General features: G+C 29.0%; 2 protein-coding genes across 3 annotated transcripts; both read right to left on the bottom strand.

Annotated features, from left to right (window-relative positions):
* Window positions 1–1,162: 1,162 nt before the first annotated feature.
* LOC141530022 (uncharacterized) lies at window positions 1,163–4,827 on the bottom strand. Of its 2 annotated transcripts, none has more exons than XM_074246860.1 (3): window positions 4,455–4,827; window positions 4,197–4,361; window positions 1,163–2,635 (listed from the first exon to the last, which is right to left on the bottom strand). In XM_074246860.1, the coding sequence occupies exons 1-3, from the start codon at window positions 4,498–4,500 to the stop codon at window positions 2,415–2,417; spliced, it is 432 nt and encodes a 143-aa protein (XP_074102961.1). In that variant the 5' UTR covers window positions 4,501–4,827; the 3' UTR covers window positions 1,163–2,414. The 2 variants fall into 2 exon arrangements, with proteins under 2 accessions (XP_074102961.1, XP_074102962.1); XM_074246861.1 differs by having other exon boundaries at window positions 1,223–2,635; window positions 4,197–4,358.
* A 138-nt stretch (window positions 4,828–4,965) lies between these two features.
* Window positions 4,966–9,792, bottom strand: LOC141530017 (uncharacterized). Its single transcript, XM_074246854.1, has 3 exons — window positions 9,634–9,792; window positions 6,906–7,160; window positions 4,966–6,465 (listed from the first exon to the last, which is right to left on the bottom strand). The coding sequence occupies exons 1-3, from the start codon at window positions 9,698–9,700 to the stop codon at window positions 6,224–6,226; spliced, it is 564 nt and encodes a 187-aa protein (XP_074102955.1). The 5' UTR covers window positions 9,701–9,792; the 3' UTR covers window positions 4,966–6,223.
* Window positions 9,793–19,677: the final 9,885 nt, after the last annotated feature.

Below are 19,677 nucleotides of genomic sequence, written 5' to 3'. Positions count from 1 at the left end.
ACGGGTACATATATATGTGCGGACGGATTAAATTGAGATGAATGATGAGACGTCGCGATGAATGTTACAGTATTAATGTCAAGAAGAGTCTCCATGATTTCAGATAACCGTTGATGCGTTTAGTTACGAAATCTACACCTAAGAAATCGTCACCGACCGAGCGGAAATTTTTCAATCGATGCGTCATAACTAAATTGATGATCTGTCGTTTGTACGAATCATATCCGATGGTTTAGAAATTATATTATTTTACGCACGGAAGTTATGAATAGAAAAAATTAATTGATTGTTTATGGTGTGTAATTATAGGTGACGGAAACGAATTTTCTAAAAGGCGATATTTTTCACGCAGGCAAAAAAGTTTAGCCTGGTAAAATAATTAAAAAAAAAAAAAAATCCAGTCTTGATCTAAAATTTTTTTTCAAGCAAGAAAATTTAACTTCATTCAAGATATATTTTTTTTTACTCAAGAAATCTTTTTTTTATGCATTTTAGAGAATTTCATAATACTTTATTGAAAAATTGATGTTTTTCTGACTTTTTATTTTTAGTGTTTTTTTTCATCATCAACATTTGTTTTGAATGATATTAAGTTGAAGACGTGAGAAAATTTTTCTCTAAATTCCCGGTTGGTAAATCAATTCATGAAATAAAAATTATTTATCGGGACTATAATTGTCACTATTGATGGTATAAAAAAAAATTATATAAATATGACTTATTAATATAGATTAAATATTTCAATTTGTCGAGTGGATCCGTTAGCAAATACTTTCAGATTAAATTTCGGATTTGCGTTTTAATTTTATTTTAGCACGTGTTTGATATGCGATAATTAAATTTGAGTGATATTTATTTAGTTTTTCGACGTTTGATTGAATATAAACCGTATCACGACAATCATTTTTAACAACAGAGGTTGTTTGTTATTTTCTGGATAGCTTTACAATCATTGAATGAAAAGAGTGTCAATTTCGTTGTTATTTGCCATTCAATAATGTTCGGTCTAGTGGATACCAATTGCTTTATGGAAAACCATTCAATTACTAACGAGCAATTCCATGATAAATGAATTAGGAATTTTAGAGGAGTGTTATTAACCTTTAGAACTTTGGTTTTAAAATAGATGATCTATTAGTAACGTTCAAGTATATTTAAACTGTGCCATTTTATTATTCAGCTCAATTTTATAATTATCCGGCCAAATTATAATTTATGTCAATAAATAAAAAAAAAAAATCTTTCAAAATTAATATATTTTATTTACTAAAATTTACATAAAAAATAAAAAAATTCACAATTTATTTTCACTGATTATTTAAAATAAATAAATAACATCGACACAGATACCACAATAAATTATTTCCGTAGCTTAGTTCAACTTAATGGAGCTAATCAATAATTGATAATTAATAATCACTCATATTATGTATAATAGTATATTAATCTTCAGAGCTTGCATACAATCAGCAGAAGCACCTATTAATCTCCGACGCTTAATCTGAAATAATTAGATACGTAATTCTAATTCATACGTGCTCTCTGCTCTGCTTAGCTCTCATACAATTCTCATTTACCGTACATCCATTCAATTCTCCACTTCATAACCACACGCACCGTATCACAATCACAAATAGAAACGGCTCAACCCATTAATTAATGTAAATTAATCTACTTAATCACTTAAAAACGTATTTAAATTCATAATTATAATTATAATTATATAATTACTACAAGTTCAATTTTTTTAATGTACTTCCCCTTAATAATACAACTGTTCATTGGATTAAAATAATTTTAGCATAGCATAACACAATCCTCGATCAATAATAAATATAAACATATCAACTATTACGTAATAGGCCGGCTGGAGGCATCGTTTTTGAGTAGCAAATCCTCACTCAACAACAGCCGACGAGGGTCACAGTGTATTTAACCCTGTGAAGTATTACCAAATTGACTTGACCATTTGACCCGTTTCACCGGTTGAGTTGCACTCGCGCACTCACTCCAGCATTCAGCTGTCTTAGTAGACTCACAATTATGTATGTTATGTACTTAAACAACAACAGTATCTTTTATTTGTCTCTCCTCTCTCTTTGTCTTTGTCGTCATCTTCATCTTTGTCCACATCTACATCATCATCATCATTGTTATTATCACCATCATGATCAGAACTATACTATAAAACAAATCCAAGATGACTTATAAAATTGTGCCACTCAATTTTAAGCTCCTGCGAATAGAAGTCAAATGGCTTTTCCGGTCCTTACTTGTCCCAAAATTAAGTTTATTTTTGTTTCTTTTTGTTGACAGATGATTTCTTAATTTATTATTATTTTTTGTTCATTAGTTCACTCTGCTTCTCTTGTTACTTGGCTTTCAGTTCTAAAAAAAATTTAATTTAGATAATGTCACTGGTTATGCAAAGTAAACGCAACAATGAGTGTCCAAAGTGAAATTATTGTCAGTAATGTTGACAAGGGTGCTTCAAGACGCCGTGATCGATTGCAACCATTTTCAGAGCAAAATGAACAAGTGACAAGTGCTTCAGGATATGTTGCTCCGAAATTACAGTAAGTGCTTTTAGATCGTGATGGCACGCAACCTCGAATTGTTGTGTGAATATTTTTATCTACAAACAGAGAAATTTTTAATTAAAATTTTTGAAAATAAAACTTTATAAAATATTAATGTAATAAAATAGCAGTTTTATTTATCTCCCAATTTTTTTTCTTGCCTCACTTACCTCTGCCGCCATGGTAAATAATTAATAGTAAATAGTTGTATAATTATAAATTAACTAAGAAGGATAATGTTAATGATATTAATGTCTGTACCGATACAAGCAATGTATGCATTGTATACTTGTAAATATATACTTTCTATCCAGTAGAATATAAAATAATTTGACTCCGCGATTGTCACGCGAGAACTTAATATTTACTGCTCGCGTCAACGACACGGAAAAGAAGTGATTAAAATATATGATTGTTGGCATGTTTGTTTTTACTTATTCGTTAGTTCTTGTCACAAACAAACGAATAATTATCAGCCAAGACGACCTTTTTCTAAGATTTTATTATTTTTGTGACACATTTCAATGAATATAATATCAATATTGCGAAATAGATTTAATGGAATAATGAAAAATCCAATGAATGACAGAGTTTATTTTTTTTTTTTAAATGTCATGCACTGAATACGAGGAAACTTTTTAAACTGTTTATTCAAAGCGGGACTTGCATCACGTAAGAGATAATTAAATGTTAAATTGTTCTATGATATATAATAATAATAGTAATAGTGTATATCTATACAATTAATGTGTCTGATGTTTATCAGATACTGTGGCCCACGATAAAGATAAAATAAATATTTTATTTTTTATGTTAAGCTTAAGACTTAGCATTGAAGATTATAAACTAACTTTAGTTTTCAAATAAGAAGGTAATTGAGTTGACTACAACGCGTTAACCAAGGCAAGATTATTCCTCTTAGGAGAGTTACACATGTGAATGGAGAAAATATAGAGCACGTAAATAGTTAACAAAACCTACACTAAAATGCAGCTGTGGTGATACTACTGTAGATACAGATACAGATATACAGTCTCATTACAGGCTCTTTATCTTTAGTTTAAGTCACTTTACACGTTGGCGAGAACCAAATGCGAATATGTAAAATTGAATAATTCCCTCTTCCCGTTTCACATACGTGTCCTCCATTATTTATATTTATTTTCTTCACTTGTAGTGCAGGTACATCTTCATTTTTTAGTCGTTTTATTTTTAAACTTTTTTTTTTTTTTTTTTTTTCTAGTTAAATATTTTTATAAATTTTAACGCTAAGTTGAGTATTTTGGTGTTGAAGTTGCCTAAAGTTTTTATGATATCTTTAGTACAGTTTGTTTTAAAGTAGGACAATTAAATAATTACTTAATTTCTGGTATTTAAAATTCACTAACGGATAAAACGGGTTAGTGACATTAATTATTTAGCTACGAAATCTCGGAATTTTAAAATAAACTAAAAAAATACTTTCACGGTTATTTATTTAAGTTGGCGAAAATTATTAAGATATTTTGTGAAAGTAAAAAGTTAAAAGTTACTAAAAAATATTAATAATATTTTTTAATTTCTCATTATAAATACCATAAAATAAGAACTATAAAAAATTTAATTAAAATAACGTACAGAAAACAAAAGCTTTAAGACAGTGGTACGACTCATTGTCTGGACAAGCGACAAGATCGATTGATGGTGCCGGCGTGTATGGGTCATTGCAGTCTCCTCTGTGTCCCATCGATAGATCTGCATTGCATTTGTAGCACCAAAGTTTTTCTTCACACACTCCTTCTGCTTGATAAAACTCAGAGTTAATTACTTTTCACTTGATTAAATAAAGTGAAATAAGTGACATTGGAAAAAAAAAAAAAAAAAAAAAATACTTACCTAGTATGAAGTAAAGCAGATAAATAAATATAAAAAAAATTTTCATGCTCTCAAAATTGAACACGAATCAAATACATTAAAGATACAAACACGAAGTGGCGTCTCGTTACTTACTTCGCGAACTGATAAGGTATCACACATAACACTGGTTAATGATTCAAACATGGGCCAACCTTCTGACAAGGATAAACAAACACCCGAGGAGAGTGGGAGAGTAGAGGCGACATTTTAATGCCCATGTGTGTGTAGGTAAGTAAATCTTGCACACGAAAGACGAACAAGAACTTTTCTCAACTTAGTACACCTATATTTTGTATGTATCTTTATATGTACACAGGTATATATAGATATATGGAGAAGTGCATGGTACGACTCAGAGAATATCGGTATGGAAAAAGTGGAAAGAGACAACTCCCCCGAGTCGGTACAACTTATTGATAAATATTACTCGTAATCGTGATTTAGGAAAAAATAAAAGTTTAAATAAAAACATTGTAAATAAACCACCGCGTAATAGGTAACCATTTTTTATTGGTTTATACAATCCTCTTGGGTATACTCGGTACAATATTGTAATTGTAATTGTTATTGTATTGTAAATTTTTTTTTTATTCGATTTTAAAGCTCAATACTCGATTGTTATTTTAATTATATTACGTAAACTTTATTTAAGTGTGTATATATTTATACATGCTATTTTTTACATTCATTTTACTTTTATTGAGATTTAACATCAATCCTGCACAATATTCTTTTTTTACGCGTAGACTATTTTTTTAGGCACGTATTTATCATTTTTTATATTTTTCTTATATTATCGGTATTCAATAATAATTGCGTAAATAGTTTTATATTTTAGTTACTTGTTAACACAATACATTTTTTCTCGCCTTTCTTTTTTTTTTTTATTTTTATCGAATACAAATAACATGATTTTATTTTACTGGATAGTATAATGGAAGCTATGTGTTGCTGATTTTTTGGAAGCGTAATTGTCCATATGATAACGATCACCATTATTGTTAATTTAATTATTTAGTTTACTCTTTTGAATGTCTACCTACCTAATGTTAAATAAAATCCTCATAATAATAATAATAATAATAATAATAATAATAATAATAATAATAATAATAATAATAATATAATATAATATTAATACAATTATTACAAAAAATGTATTATATATAATATAATGTAATATAATAATATATATTTATAAATATCAATATATAGGCAGGAATATTATAGATATAAGTGCGAAAATATACATAATTATTTAAATATATATATAAGTATTTAAATAGAAAAATTATTAAAGTGTGGCGTATGTATTTTATTACAAATAATTACTAAATTTTTTATTATTTATACTGCAATGCTCGGGTGACTTTTTTTTACTTAAACTAAAATATACTTTCAGGAGGGAATTAAACGATTGTTATGACGCAGGATTATGTAAATAATGTCTTAATTAATACCAGACATTTTATTTACTAACGAAAATAATTTTAAATAAATAAATAAAGGAGCGAAGCAAGCACTTATTTCTTTTAATTATAAGTATATTTTTTATTATTATAGTTAGTATATTTTATTTGTTGCTGTTCTTGTTTTTAATTGTTGTTATTGTTTTTGTCGGTTTCTTAGGCTGTTCAAAGGCGTCACTGTGAGAAAATTATGCCAGCAATTAGATATACAAAGCCAAATACGAGCCATGGTAATTGGATGTAAGTGCGAACAATAAAGGCTGCGAACTAAATAATCCGTTACGCCATTAGGTTGGAAAGGCCCATGGAAAGTGTGCCCAAGACAGAAATAAACGTCATTATCAACGCTGATGACTGGGTACCAGAGCCGTTGCATTTATCACCTTCGCAAATGTCACATGATAACACCGACGCACTGCTCCGATAATCTTTTTTAGCTTTTTCCTCCATCACTTGACACGGTTTTACTGCCTCTGTTGGAGCAGTCTGGCAGGTTCTGACCAATACATTTTCCGCTCCGACTGTTAAAAAAATTATTTTAACAATATTTTGTTTTTTTTTTATTTTTTAAAAAATTTATTTATTGAATTTTTAGGATTTGGAAAAAAATTTTTTTTTCTATCTAAAATTAGTCAATTATATTTTGGCTTTATTCATAAATATCATAATTCATGAAAAGATTCTTCATTATGAGGTAATTTTTTTTTCTTCTTAATTATAAAAAACTTCTTCTATAAATTTAATCATGAAATAAATTTTTATTTTTACAACAAACTTTTATCAATAAATTCAATGGATGATTAAAAAAAAAAAAAATTGTAAAAACTTATAAAAAAATGTATTAATTTTGATAAATATTCCAAATCACTTAAATTCAACGATAAATATAACGTAATTATTGTCAAAAATTTTATAAAATTAGTGAAGTAAATGATGAAAAATCATTTATCACCAAGTGTACCTTTGAGACGAATCTTAAGACAAGACATTGGCATTTTGGTCTTCGATAGATGCTCTTTAGGCGTGTCAACCGCAAAAAGATTTGCAATATCAGTCATAGTAGGGTTACTTTGTAGTTTTGACTCAAACGCTTTCATCGTTGATAAATCGCAGTCGACGACGACATTTTTGTCATCAGATTTAGCTACAATGTCACCATTACACTCGTTAGTTCCCGAACCTACGGCTATGCATTCGTAGCATTTTATGGCTTCTCCTACAAAAAAGAATAAACTGATATTGAGTGTTGGGCTGAAACCTTACAAGATCCCCGGAAGAGATTTTAAATAAAATTATAAGTAAAAAAAAAAAAAATAAACAAACTTAATATAAAAAAAGAGTAAAAACTTAACTTGATGCTAAAATTGAAATATTTTGCATTATAATAAGTGACAAATTTATCTGTGACTTTATGTCACCGTGCGTGATTACTCGTTATAAATTCATTGATGATAATAATCAGCAATTAATAAGATTTATTTATGCACTACCTATTTGATTGTCACATTTGATAATATTCCAGTCGCAGTGATAAAATATAGGGTTGAATTATTTCATTGAGTTTGAAACATATTTACTCTGCTGGTCGTGTCGTACATACAATGATGATAATAATAATTACACTAATCATGTCGAGAGATATACGTAATTGATTACATGCAATAAAATAATCAAATAATCATCAAATAGGCTGATTGATAAGTTAACCCCTGTTATTATTGTGATTAAAATTATAGTGCTTGTTTCATAGAAAGAAAAATAATAAAATCTCGTTGGACACGCTTTACTCGACAATTTATTAGCAACTCGTGTTACTATATAATTATCCGAGAGAAACTAGAGAGCTGTAATGTGAATCTTCTTTTTTAATAAATGTAAGTACAGAAAAAAATTATATCGATTTTTACATAATAGAATACGTTCGTATTGCTAGTAAAAAAAATTATTATTATCATTATTATTATTATTATTATTATTATTATTATTATTATTATTATTATTATTATTATTATTATTATTATTATCAATGATCATTATCGAGTAATAACTATCGATCAATAACTATTAGACGTCATTTTAAAAATTGATATTTACAATCATTAATTATACTACGAACCTTGGAATTGAAAAAAAAAATTTTTAAGTTTCAATATTTGAATTTAAAGTCGATATAAATATCAATTTTGTAATTTAACCCAAATTAAAATATTAATTAAAACTATAATAGTTAATGTCAATGATAATTTAGTTAATTTATATTCTAAGACCATTAAATGTCAATGGAAATTAATTCACCTCAATAATTAAAGAGCATATAGTGTGAGAAAACCACAATCATTCAATTGTGGTTTACATAATCAAATGTTTTAATCAATTTTCGGTGTAATATAGATGTACATATAGATCAGAACAGAAGGGTACTTAAAACTGTCTTGACTAAAGTTCATGGCAATTTAACAACATTAAATTACTTCTGACAGCGGTTCTATTCGAAAGAACGTGGAATAAACCCGGCTTTAGCCGAAGTCAACGGAAAAAAAAAAATGACTATACAACTGACAGCCCAAAAGGAATAGAATAATTTTTTAAATCATCACTATCGATTATTTTGTTAGAGTTACAGAATTAGTGTATTAATTAAAATAAATTTGTAAATTTGTGACTCCATTATTCAAGTTATGGGTAATTAAATTTGAATTTATCCATGGTTTTGAAATATGTATGCAGGGTAGACTTCACAGTAGTAAAGTTTTCTATTGTCATGCTAATGAGGAGGGATGTTGATGTAAGCTTCTAGTGAGTGAGTATATAAAGAAGAGTGCGTTTTCTCCGGCTGTTGTCAATGTCGAAACAGCTACTCATCCCGTAGCCTATAACCGTCAAATGAGGCCCACGCGATACGAGGGTTAAACTAATCGATAATGATAATAATCCATAGAAGTAAGCACTGGCAACCCTTACCGAGGATCACGAACTTCTAACTATATTATTATCGCTCACTTTTTCTGTCCGTTAGTCTTTATACTCTCCTTCACTTTATTATTAATTATTATTATAATTTATTACTTTTATTTTCTCCATTCATTTGAATTTGTAATTTTTGTTTAGGTTTAATTACAGATAATTAATCACAACAGTGTTCATTAATGCAAATCTGTTGTTGATTTATGATGTAATTTATTCTCGTCATCAAATTTAGTTTATTAAAAAAAAAAAAGTAAATTTTTTCTTTTTCATTTTTCAATTAAATTTTGTTGATAAAATTATTTGTAGGAGAGAAAATTTTATAATTAAATTCTTGTTTTGTTTAAATGAGATTTATACTTGGAAAATTAAACTATCAATAAAATTATAGTAATCTAATTTTAAATGTATAAATTTATCCATCAAATTAAATTTCACGAATTTGTTATTTAATTTCATTCTAATGAAACAAGCAATCTATTTAAAAAAAACAAATATTATTTTTTTAGACGCCTAATTAACTGTTTAAATTTTCCTGGATACAATTTACATTTCACGAAAAATTATCACCATAATTTTAGTTCAGTACTAAATATTGAAAAGCCATCAAGTAAAATTATCGATATTCACTATAAAACAATTTATAAAACAGATAAATAAATTCACCAAAAAGAAATTAAAAAAAAAAAAAATTAAAAAAATGTGAAAAGTTAAAAACAAGTCACCTGAATAAACGGCGAGTGTAAACACAAGCACAAAACTGAGAAGAACTTGTGTAAATTTGGATTGCATGTCTATCTTCGTGTATTTCTCACAGTCGACTATGAAGCTAGCGTCCGAGTTCGAAGGAGGGTGAACGGCGTATATTCGTGGGCGTCGCGGTGGTGGCGCGGCAAAAAGAGTCTTGTCGACGAGCAGTCGGCGAGGGGCTGACGAAGCGCGAGCGTGATAGCGAGTCACCGAGAAAGGGAGCCAACACACTCAATAAAAGGGAGAGATACAGTTCTCTACTTACGTATTCATGTAAATAAATACGTCTACATAAATACCTTACAGTACAGTCAGAAATATGTGTTTGACGAGGACAGAAATCGGGAATGTTGTCATTGCTATACTGTTGCAATCCCAAGCGCAAAAACTACGTGGTGTTTTATACTCTAGTTTCAAAATTCTTTCGTTTGACTCCATAGGTACTATTTTATTTTTTTATTAACGAATAGAAATTTTCATTTTTTTTTTCATATAAGTTTACCTCAAAAAGTTCAAAAACAAAACCACAACACACTTATCTAATAAAAAATTTTGGTATTAATATTATTTTTCTAGACACGAATGTAATACGTAGTAGACGCACAAAAATTTTCCCCTAGTTCCCTCATTTCCCCGCTTTCCCGCTCAATATTTATTACTTACAGATCACTTATTTTCCCTCCATCCGTTCTCCGATTACACTACTGTACTCCTAGTTTTCTCCCTGCTTCGATATATCAAGCATTTTCTCCACTTCTACATCCATCGACACAACACTACACGGGTTCGTCTATTACAGATGCTCTTACAAACCTTTCGCCGTCTCGTGATTCTACAGCTTGAGCAAACACGCGTGTTCACGCTCACGCAACATAATAAAACTTAATGTTCAAAAATCTACTGGCATCACTCCGATATCTGCCGTCATATTACATTGTACAATAATTATGTACGCATAAATATTTATCAAAAATTCCTAATTAGTCAATAAGGAATTTTTGTTAATGAGTCAATTACATGCTCAAAACAGAAGTACTTAACATATCTATAATAAAACAATTCCAATGAAGACCACATGTTATACGAAAAAAAATAACCGGACTGAAGGTATTCTCTGAAGTTCGTCAATTTTATCAAAATTTTATGTTGATTTTTTTTTTTTTTTTTTTAAGGAAAATTTGAACAATTTTTGGAGGTAAAAACTTATTAATTCTATTCTGTTATTCATCAAAAAATTTATAACTATATTCTGTACAAATAATTACAAACCACAAGTATGAAGTTTGATGCACGAGGCGTCAACCGAAACTAGGTAGTTCAAACATTCTAAACTTTAATTAACACAACACAACATAAAATATCAAACCTCATTTTTTATGTCATAGTGTACTTCTATTGCGAGGTTTATGGGTCGGGTATCAACCTTAGTACAGTTTGTAATTTTTTTTTTTTATTTTATATTGACTGCAAAATGACTCGGTGGTTCTAGTGAAGTCTTAAAAGCCAATAAAAACGAAATTAGATTTTTAAAATAGATTTTTTTTATTTTCATAAAATAGTAGATATTAAACGAGCGACTCGACTGAAGGAGGATAAAAAAAGGTCGCGAGTGTTTTAACAAAAGACTTTTCAGTAATGTTGAGTATAATGTATTATATATATATATATATATATATATATATATATATATATATATATATATATATATATATATATATATATATATATATCTGAGGAAACAAAGAGATAAAATGGAGAGCTAAGTGGTGAAATAAAAGCTCTAATATACTCAGAGATAACGCTTCTGTCTAAAAGGCTAATTTTTGCCTATTTTTTTTTTTAACGTTGCTCTGTATATAATAATGTATGGCATTTAGTCAGAGTAGAGGATTAAAAGATAGGAAACGGTGCTGGAACGTCCAGCAGTTGGACCATAACATACATGTCGGCACACATGTCGTCGGATTGAGACTATAACTAATTACAGGATTGCTCAGTAGGGTTGCTGAGGGTAGAGCATAGCAGCACTTGGTATTTAATGCCGATGAGATATTTTGTTTTACGATTGACTTTTCTGTGTTGCTTAAACTGTACCGTATCCACGTTACGTAGTCTAGTACCGGTCATACAATTTCGTATGGAACGAATTGTTCTTTAAACTAGTCCAGTCTTTATTATTGTCGGGACATTAGTGACCGGTTCCTGGGAAATCGCTGCAATTTCAAATGTAATGGAATTTACTTCTATAAATATTATTTTATTTTGTTCTGAGTATAAGTTTAATATAAAAATTGCTCACTTGAATTATTCATAAATATATAAATGTGTTTTCGGCAAGTCTTTTTATAAATATTTAAATTAATTTATTGTTTATTTTTACATATAAATGGATTTAGAGAGGAGTTTTGAAATATTGGAAATATCAATTGCTGTGTCTCCACAATAAAACACTATTTGGTATCGCGTAGTAGTAATTGATAATAAATCCCTTTTAATAAATTGTCAAAATTTTAACTTGGAATATTTTTAAATAAATTTTTTATTTATTTTTTTTTTTTTTTAACTGTAGGTTTGTATATAAGTATTATATATTTTCTTTACATATATATATATATGTGTGTGTAAAGCATTAGTATAAGAACTAGTTGATAAATTAAATTACCGCAGCGTGTCTTGGACTCGTCGGCATCTACAACTCCTTTAGTTTGTCCTTTTATCATTGTCCTGGCTCTTTCTAGCTGGGTTGATCGCCGCGGCTGTCCTCCTTTGGCTCGTATTATACCTAAATAACGATCTAAAGCTTTGCAAACGCGCGAAATGAGGACAACAGCTGCAGGGGTCATAAAATTTTCATTGACTCTCGTCTTGGTCGGCTGTCGTCAACCTTTCCTTCAGTACAGCTATCGCACGCCGTCAGCCACTCAAATTTAAACTTGACAGCTGACCATTTTTTTCCATCCCCACTGCTGCCTTTAACACTTTTTTTTTTATTTTTTTATTATTAGTTTCACTTATATATACTGAGTAAAGTTGAATATTCATTGGGCACAGTAGGAAGTGTACCGTCAGCTAAATTAGACATAATCAAATTACTTTTTTATTTCTATTTTTATTTTTGTTTACTCATCAAACTCTATTCATTTTATAATTAAAGAAAAAATCTTTGATACTGGCATTTTTATTTACAATGTAATTTTTTTATAAGTTCACACTTTTTGTGAGAATTAATTCTCTTGTTTATTTATAATTAATTAAAATCGTCGCTTCCCACTTAATTAATTAATTAAACAAAATAAAAGCTTTTATTCGACCACAAATGTAATTTTAATTTTAAAAAAAAAAAAAAAAAAATTCTCTGAAAACTTCCATTAATTAAATTTCGAATTTTAAAGAGAGAGTAAACCATACAGTATAGAGTGTAACCTTATGATTTAAAAAATAATAAAAAAATTTCCGTTTGATTTGAGTTAGCTCATAAAATTTATGTAAACCCGTATCATGCTCAAAAGCACCAATTACATCTGGAGTGTAACGAACTAAACTACTCACTCCCTACGACTCTTTATCCACTCTGTATAAGAGTCAACGAGGGTAAAGTAAACCAAAAACCATGAGAGTTACTTTGGCAAGCTTTCCACTCAGTAATTTTAAATTCAACTTGAATTATTATATTTATTTTACCTATATATAATACATATTATCGATATTACCATTAAAGCGAATTGATTTGTTAAATATATTAAGTAGCAAATGTATTTAGGATTTGGATTACGGACGCATTTGTCGTTGTTTTTATCATAATGTTAAATGCATTTTTCAGATTCAAGATAACAGGCTTGGAAGAAGTAATTCCATTAGGAAAAGGATGATTCATCGCTAGAGGGATAGTTTATTCCGTACTCCCCTCGACTTCCGCACCGCGAGATCGAAAAATATGTAAGCCAAATAAAAGCCAAAGCCAAAGTTAAAGCCGCGGCTAAGCGCAGGAGAAGGGATAGAATAGACAAACATAAGTAAAGTTGTCGACCTAAATAGAATGGCGATCGGCATTGTTATTGTTATTTTTTTTTTGTTCATGTATATTTATTATTATTTTGATTATTATTTCAGCTGGGGGTCTATCAGTGGGGGTTATACGACTGAATGATGTACAACGTGCTTATATGTCATACGGACATAGGGAGTAGCAACGGGTACTCAGAGTTTTCATCCCTTAGCCTACTGCGCTCCAATGTATAAAATCGGTAATGGTTTATGCTCTCGCTTATATTCGTATAAATTTATACATAAATATATGTATGTATGTATGGGTTCATGGGTGTAATAGTTTTGATGATATCACGCGTAACGACGCTCAGCTTGTGAGGGTGGGAAAAAGTGGATGTAGATATGCCGGCTGGCGCCAACGTGACCATTGACGCTGGTATTGGGCGCCGACGCGCTGGACTCATTTAGTTAGTGTTGTAGATATTTTCTGACGTGATTTTTTATTATTTAACAAATTTGTCCTTTTATTTTTTGTTAAATTGGACAAATTGCTCAAACCTCTACTTTTTATAATTTTAACTACTTTTCTCTCCAGAGTTACTACTGATTAAATTAATTGAATTTTTTACGACAGGACATAACTGCATGAAGTAATGGCTAATTAAAAATTTTTATCTCGAGTATTAAATATCGGGTTTTTTTTTTTTTTTTTTTTTTTTTACAAAATCTAGAAATAAGCTATTGAAGAAAATTATTCCAATATCGTAACATGAAACCTCAACATTGTTAGCAGTTAAATTTTTTTGTGGCTTTAGAGATTTAAATTTTTGCAATAGTTTATTTGACAACTGAATGATGTAAATTTTTTTTTTTTTGTTTTTTATTGAGTCATGAGAATTTTAAAGCTGGAATTGAAGCTGCGGCTGATTTTCACATTTTTTACATTCTTCAAACTTCTGCAATGCTTCACAAATTGACGTTCCTAAATTATTGTTTTTATTTTGATTTGAAGAGATTTATAATCTCTTAAACTTAAATAAAAAATTTAGAAAAAAATTTTTTTCATTGACTGTTTTTGATTTTAAGTAAAAATAAGTAAATGTATTATTTAAAAATTTTCTACGTTTGTTTTTACTATAGAGTTATTTCAAGAACTTGTAAATAGAACGCTTGAAAATATTTACCAACAATTTATTTGAGCTTGTCGAAAATAATTTAGTAAATAATTTTTTATTGACAACTTAACTGTTTTGTGAAGTAAAAGAATCTTCGCGTGGGACTTAAAGATCTGGAAATGCGATTTAAAAACAATAAATTTAATGCATCGAGAGAAAAAACTAGTTGATGAGAGTATCTACAGACAATGTTATGTTATAGAGATGTATTCAACTGAAATATGAAACACCACAATAATAAAAAAAAAATAAAATAAAATAAATAAAAAATAATAATAATCGTAAATCTTTAACGACAATATCGGCAAGACATTAGGGTCGACTATCATTTTAGTGAAGCAAGTAAAATCCCTATTGGCCCGTCAGAACCATACAAATATTTGGCATTGATTCAGAAATACTTAATATTTGCACCTAAGAAAAGATAAATTGCATATAAGACGTCGTATTGTCGTTATGTTTTATGCAACCATATAAATATAAATGTAAAATATTGTCGGCAATAAAATTAACCAGTATAGTATTATATTAGGTATGTAGAAAATAAGAAGCATGGACAGAGGAAATTGTATTAATGTAGTGTACTTAACCGGGATTAAAAATTTCCGTGCGAATTGACTTGGAAATTTAAAATTTCGTCGCTGGTATATAATGATAAACAAAAAATAATAAATAAGAAATGTTTGTATCGGAAAAGAAAAGATGCGGTGTAGATGATGAAAAAAAAAATTATTTTAAATCCTGAGAACTCAAGTGTGCACAGCGATATAGTGTAAAGCAAAGCAAGACAAGGCAAAGGAATAGAATATAATATAAGATTTTATAACAAAGGGGATAATGATAAAAATACAGGCGCTGTTGCCGCGGGATAGCTGCGAGAGAGCACAGCGCAGACGGGTTGCATCTAAGGAAAGGGCGGGTTCGAGAGGGACAGAAACAAGGGCGATATATAAGCGTCGAGACGCTTGGCGCCACATTGCCGCGACCCAAATAACAATAATACCCAATGGCGAGTGCTCCTGTACATCCAAGAAAAACCATCTCAATATCTAGAGAAAACCCCGACTTTGTCTTCACCCAAATCACATAATAACAATATTATTACGTACTTTATTGTTGATACTCTTTAATAAAGCGGTGAACGAATTTTTACAACAACAATATGTGGACCGATGACCCAAAGACCTTACCCAAAACTTTTTTTATCGATTGATTAGTTTATGGCATATCAATAAATTCCTTATCTTGTTCGAAGATTCAACATTTCGTGCTATCGAAACACCCACTTCCAGTTTTATGGATTCTTAATATGGGTCTATGTTACCCAAACGTATATATTTAAAAGATAACTTTTTTTAGTTGATAAGAAATTTTAATAAACTTTAATGTGTTTATTGCAAACCTCTCAACATTGATCTATAAGTACGATTGGATTTTTCGAGGAACAAATTAAGTTAGAAAAGTTCGAGTTCTTTTGGAGAGTAGAAAAACATTTTTGGTTGAGAGGCTTTGAAAAGTTTGTTACAGTCGCTTTTTTTGGTATCATACAATAAAACCGTTAATGAGGTGTCATTAGATAGAGTTCTAAATAAAGCGTCCTTTCGATAAGCTAGTGGGTTTAATAATAATTGAAAATGATAAATAAAGGTCGGAAGTTACGGAACACCCTAGCTGAAAAATTGGTACAATGTTTTTTTCTTAGTTTAATAATAAATAACCATTGCGATGATAAACAATAAAAGAACTAAAGTTTTATCGATAATCAAATTTTTCTATTTTATGGAAAGAAAACTTTGTTGTAAGATTTGTTTTTTTTTTCCCGATGAATAATGAATATCCAACTCATATTTTTGTGTCTAAGGAGTGACATGCCCGTATGTCTAAGGCTGTATAAATCTTGAGACAGTCATACTTGGTTAGTTACATAATAAACCCAGTTACATTGCTTTCTTGACGTTTTTTTTTTTTTTTTTTTATATATTTATCAAGTAGTTACATGGAAATTTTGTCACTTTTCAGAAGGTAATTAATTAAAAAATTTGATTTTCATTTTTTAAGAAAATTTTTGAATATTTATCATTCAAATATTTTTATCCTAACTGCGATAAAAAGTTATAGAATTTTTTTTAGGTTCTTCAATAATTTATTTTCAAGTTTTTCAGATTAAAAAAAAATTTTGAAATTATTTAGTAACTTTAATTAAAAAAATACTGAAATAAATTTTTTAATTTTTCTTTTAAAGGATTTTAGAAATTTCCTTCATTGCCGCAACATAAACATTATAATTATTTATTGGCCCCCTAATAATATCTTGCATTGATAAAATAGAAAAAAAAAAGACAACAAGTAGATCAAGTACCGACTAGTTAGCTGCTTTACCAAAACCACTTACGCCATCTAGCCAACACAACAACTACATTAATTCCGCGGACCGATAGTAGATACAACCAGATAACAGCCCGTAGATAAAACTCTAATCAGTCAGCCTCAGACAATGTCACCAATTTATTACCCGTGATAAATAACCTCCATAAAATAAATTTAATAATTCCCACGCCAGATAACTCACTCTAATAAATCATATCGTCTCAATCTCAATGTAAATAAATTTTTCCATCTACTATTAATTCAAACTATGATCATTCACCTCTTTTTGACACTCTATGCTTGCTAATCAATTCACATCTATCATAAAAAAAAGTCACATACACACACGCAAAAATAAATTACTTAGAACAATTAGCGATCAGGATTTTAACAGTGCTCATCAATCGTCTTTGACCGACATCGTAAATTCAATAACTTTATTTATTCACCTCGTTAATATATTTTTTGCTCGACGGGCAGAAAGCGTCAACTTTCGGCCCGCTGCGCTAAATGAAGTTGCCACTTTCTGCCTTCGTCGAGCAAAAAAATAGCATACACTCCTCGGGAAGTAAATAAGAAAGCCTCAGATCACATGTAATTGTTGACCTCGGCTTCGCCTCGGCCAACAATTACATGTGATCTGAGACATTTCTTACTTTACTTCCCTCGGTGTGTAATATACTAATTTATCCGGATTAAAATACTAATCCTGCGCTCACAAATTATTGTCATTATTTATTATTTGTTATCCAGAAATAAATAAATATATATATAAAAAAAAAATATTAATTAAACTAAACTATCTTCAAGACGGATGTGAATTACCAGCTGTTTTCTTTATTGATGAATTGATAGATAAAAATTAACTTCATTTGTGTTATTTGTTGAGGCTAATTTACATGCCCAGTAATAAACATCACGACCATTAAATACCAGCATATACAAGATTTATCTGGAAGTTAATTAATATTATTTAAAAAGTCCAAATAAAACAGACTAAACTCGAAAAAACCAGACAACGTCAAACTTACTAGTTATGTTACTCAATAATAACCTTAAGTACATATTGTTCGTATTATTCATTCTTTATAAACGTAAGTTGTGGCAATACAATAAGATTTTTAAATAAAATACTTCCAGCTATTTTATTTATTCTTAAAACTATATTCAAATAATCCATCATTCTCTTTGTTGCTAATATTATTATCTACCATAATTTGTCCAACTCTGGAGATGATCTATACATACGTTTTTATTTGCCTACAGCTTGTTATAGTATCAAATGCTACCAATGCAACAGCTTGCTGAATGCCGGCTGTCACCACAGACCTCTTAATAATAGTCTTCTATATGAATGCCCTCATATCTTAACTTATTGCCGGAAAATAACTTCTGCATGTAATTAATTTTTCTGATTATCAATCATAAATTATTTATCTATTTTTATTGGAAATTAATTGTATCGATTTTTCATTTGCTAACAGATTACTTTAAAAATCCTACGCAGTATGTGATAAGAAGGGAATGCGCAATTCACATGATTGAACACGAGCCCTGTTATAAGGGAAGACAATTCCAAGGGAGCAGTCAGGATATTTGCGAATGTAATGACCACGACGGCTGCAATAAAGCGGACGTTACTTTTTATTACTCCCTAATTATTATTATAATTGTTCAATTATTGCTTGTGTTTTGAAAATAAAAGTTTTTATAAGCCAGAAGAGCTTCACTTGATATGAGTCATTATCATTATGATCATTAAATTAATCGTCTTAATTTAGTCTTATCGTTGGCTTAATGACATTGAAAAAAAAATCCTTTTCAATATTTCAACAGTTTTAGAAAGTTTATTCGAATACTTGGGTCGGAAACTACGAATTTCTTTTTTAAAATAAGTATTGATTAGAATCGTAGTGATAAAATTTGTATTTTTTTTTTTCAAGTGATTAATATAAATAGTAGTTTAGTGTAAATCGTTATGGGCCACTAGTTGTTACTTGATGGACAGTAGAAAAAAAAAAAAAAAAAAAAACATGAAAGTAAATTAAAATAAAATAAGGTCAAAAGAGATGAAACTGGATAAAAAAAAGTTTAATTATAAAAATTTATTGAGACCTGTAGTACAGGAAGCGAGGGTATTGCATTTATGAAAATAAGTTTTTTAGTGTGGGATAGAAAAAAAAAGAATGTAAAATAATTCATTTTTATATACTCTGTTTTAAAAAATATTTTGTTTCATAGAAAGTTGACACTTTTTTACGATTTAAAATAAAAAGAAGATTTATGAATTTTAATAAAAAGCTTTTCATTGATGTCAGCGAATTTTAGAGGAAAAAAAATTCTTTTCACGATCAATAAAAATCTTCTTTTGCTTAAAATTATTTCTTTTGTAATGAATATTATTGAACACGATGCTTTTATTATCAAAATTAATAAGCACTGATCTTCATTATGTATTTAAATTAATCAGTGTGATCAAATTAATTCAAT

Source organism: Cotesia typhae, unplaced genomic scaffold (assembly GCF_013202065.1).
Source record: "Cotesia typhae breed Kobodo isofemale line unplaced genomic scaffold, CoteBio_Ctyphae contig_48, whole genome shotgun sequence".
NCBI classification, from domain to species: Eukaryota; Metazoa; Arthropoda; class Insecta; order Hymenoptera; family Braconidae; genus Cotesia; species Cotesia typhae.
This window is presented reverse-complemented; position numbering and strand designations above follow the sequence as displayed.

What these genes read in the sequence shown, in the direction of transcription:
- LOC141530022 (XM_074246860.1), bottom strand. Translation starts at nt 4,500, where the DNA reads ATGAAAATTTTTTTTATATTTATTTATCTGCTTTACTTCATACTAG. An exon ending in TCTGCTTTACTTCATACTAG is followed by an intron (nt 4,362 to 4,454) that starts GTAAGTATTTTT and finishes AGTTTTATCAAG; the next exon opens with CAGAAGGAGTGTGTGAAGAA. An exon ending in TCTTAAAGCTTTTGTTTTCT is followed by an intron (nt 2,636 to 4,196) that starts GTACGTTATTTT and finishes CTCTGTTTGTAG; the next exon opens with ATAAAAATATTCACACAACA.
- LOC141530017 (XM_074246854.1), bottom strand. Translation starts at nt 9,700, where the DNA reads ATGCAATCCAAATTTACACAAGTTCTTCTCAGTTTTGTGCTTGTGTTT. An exon ending in TACACTCGCCGTTTATTCAG is followed by an intron (nt 7,161 to 9,633) that starts GTGACTTGTTTT and finishes TCTTTTTTGTAG; the next exon opens with GAGAAGCCATAAAATGCTAC. An exon ending in TCTTAAGATTCGTCTCAAAG is followed by an intron (nt 6,466 to 6,905) that starts GTACACTTGGTG and finishes TTTTTTTAACAG; the next exon opens with TCGGAGCGGAAAATGTATTG.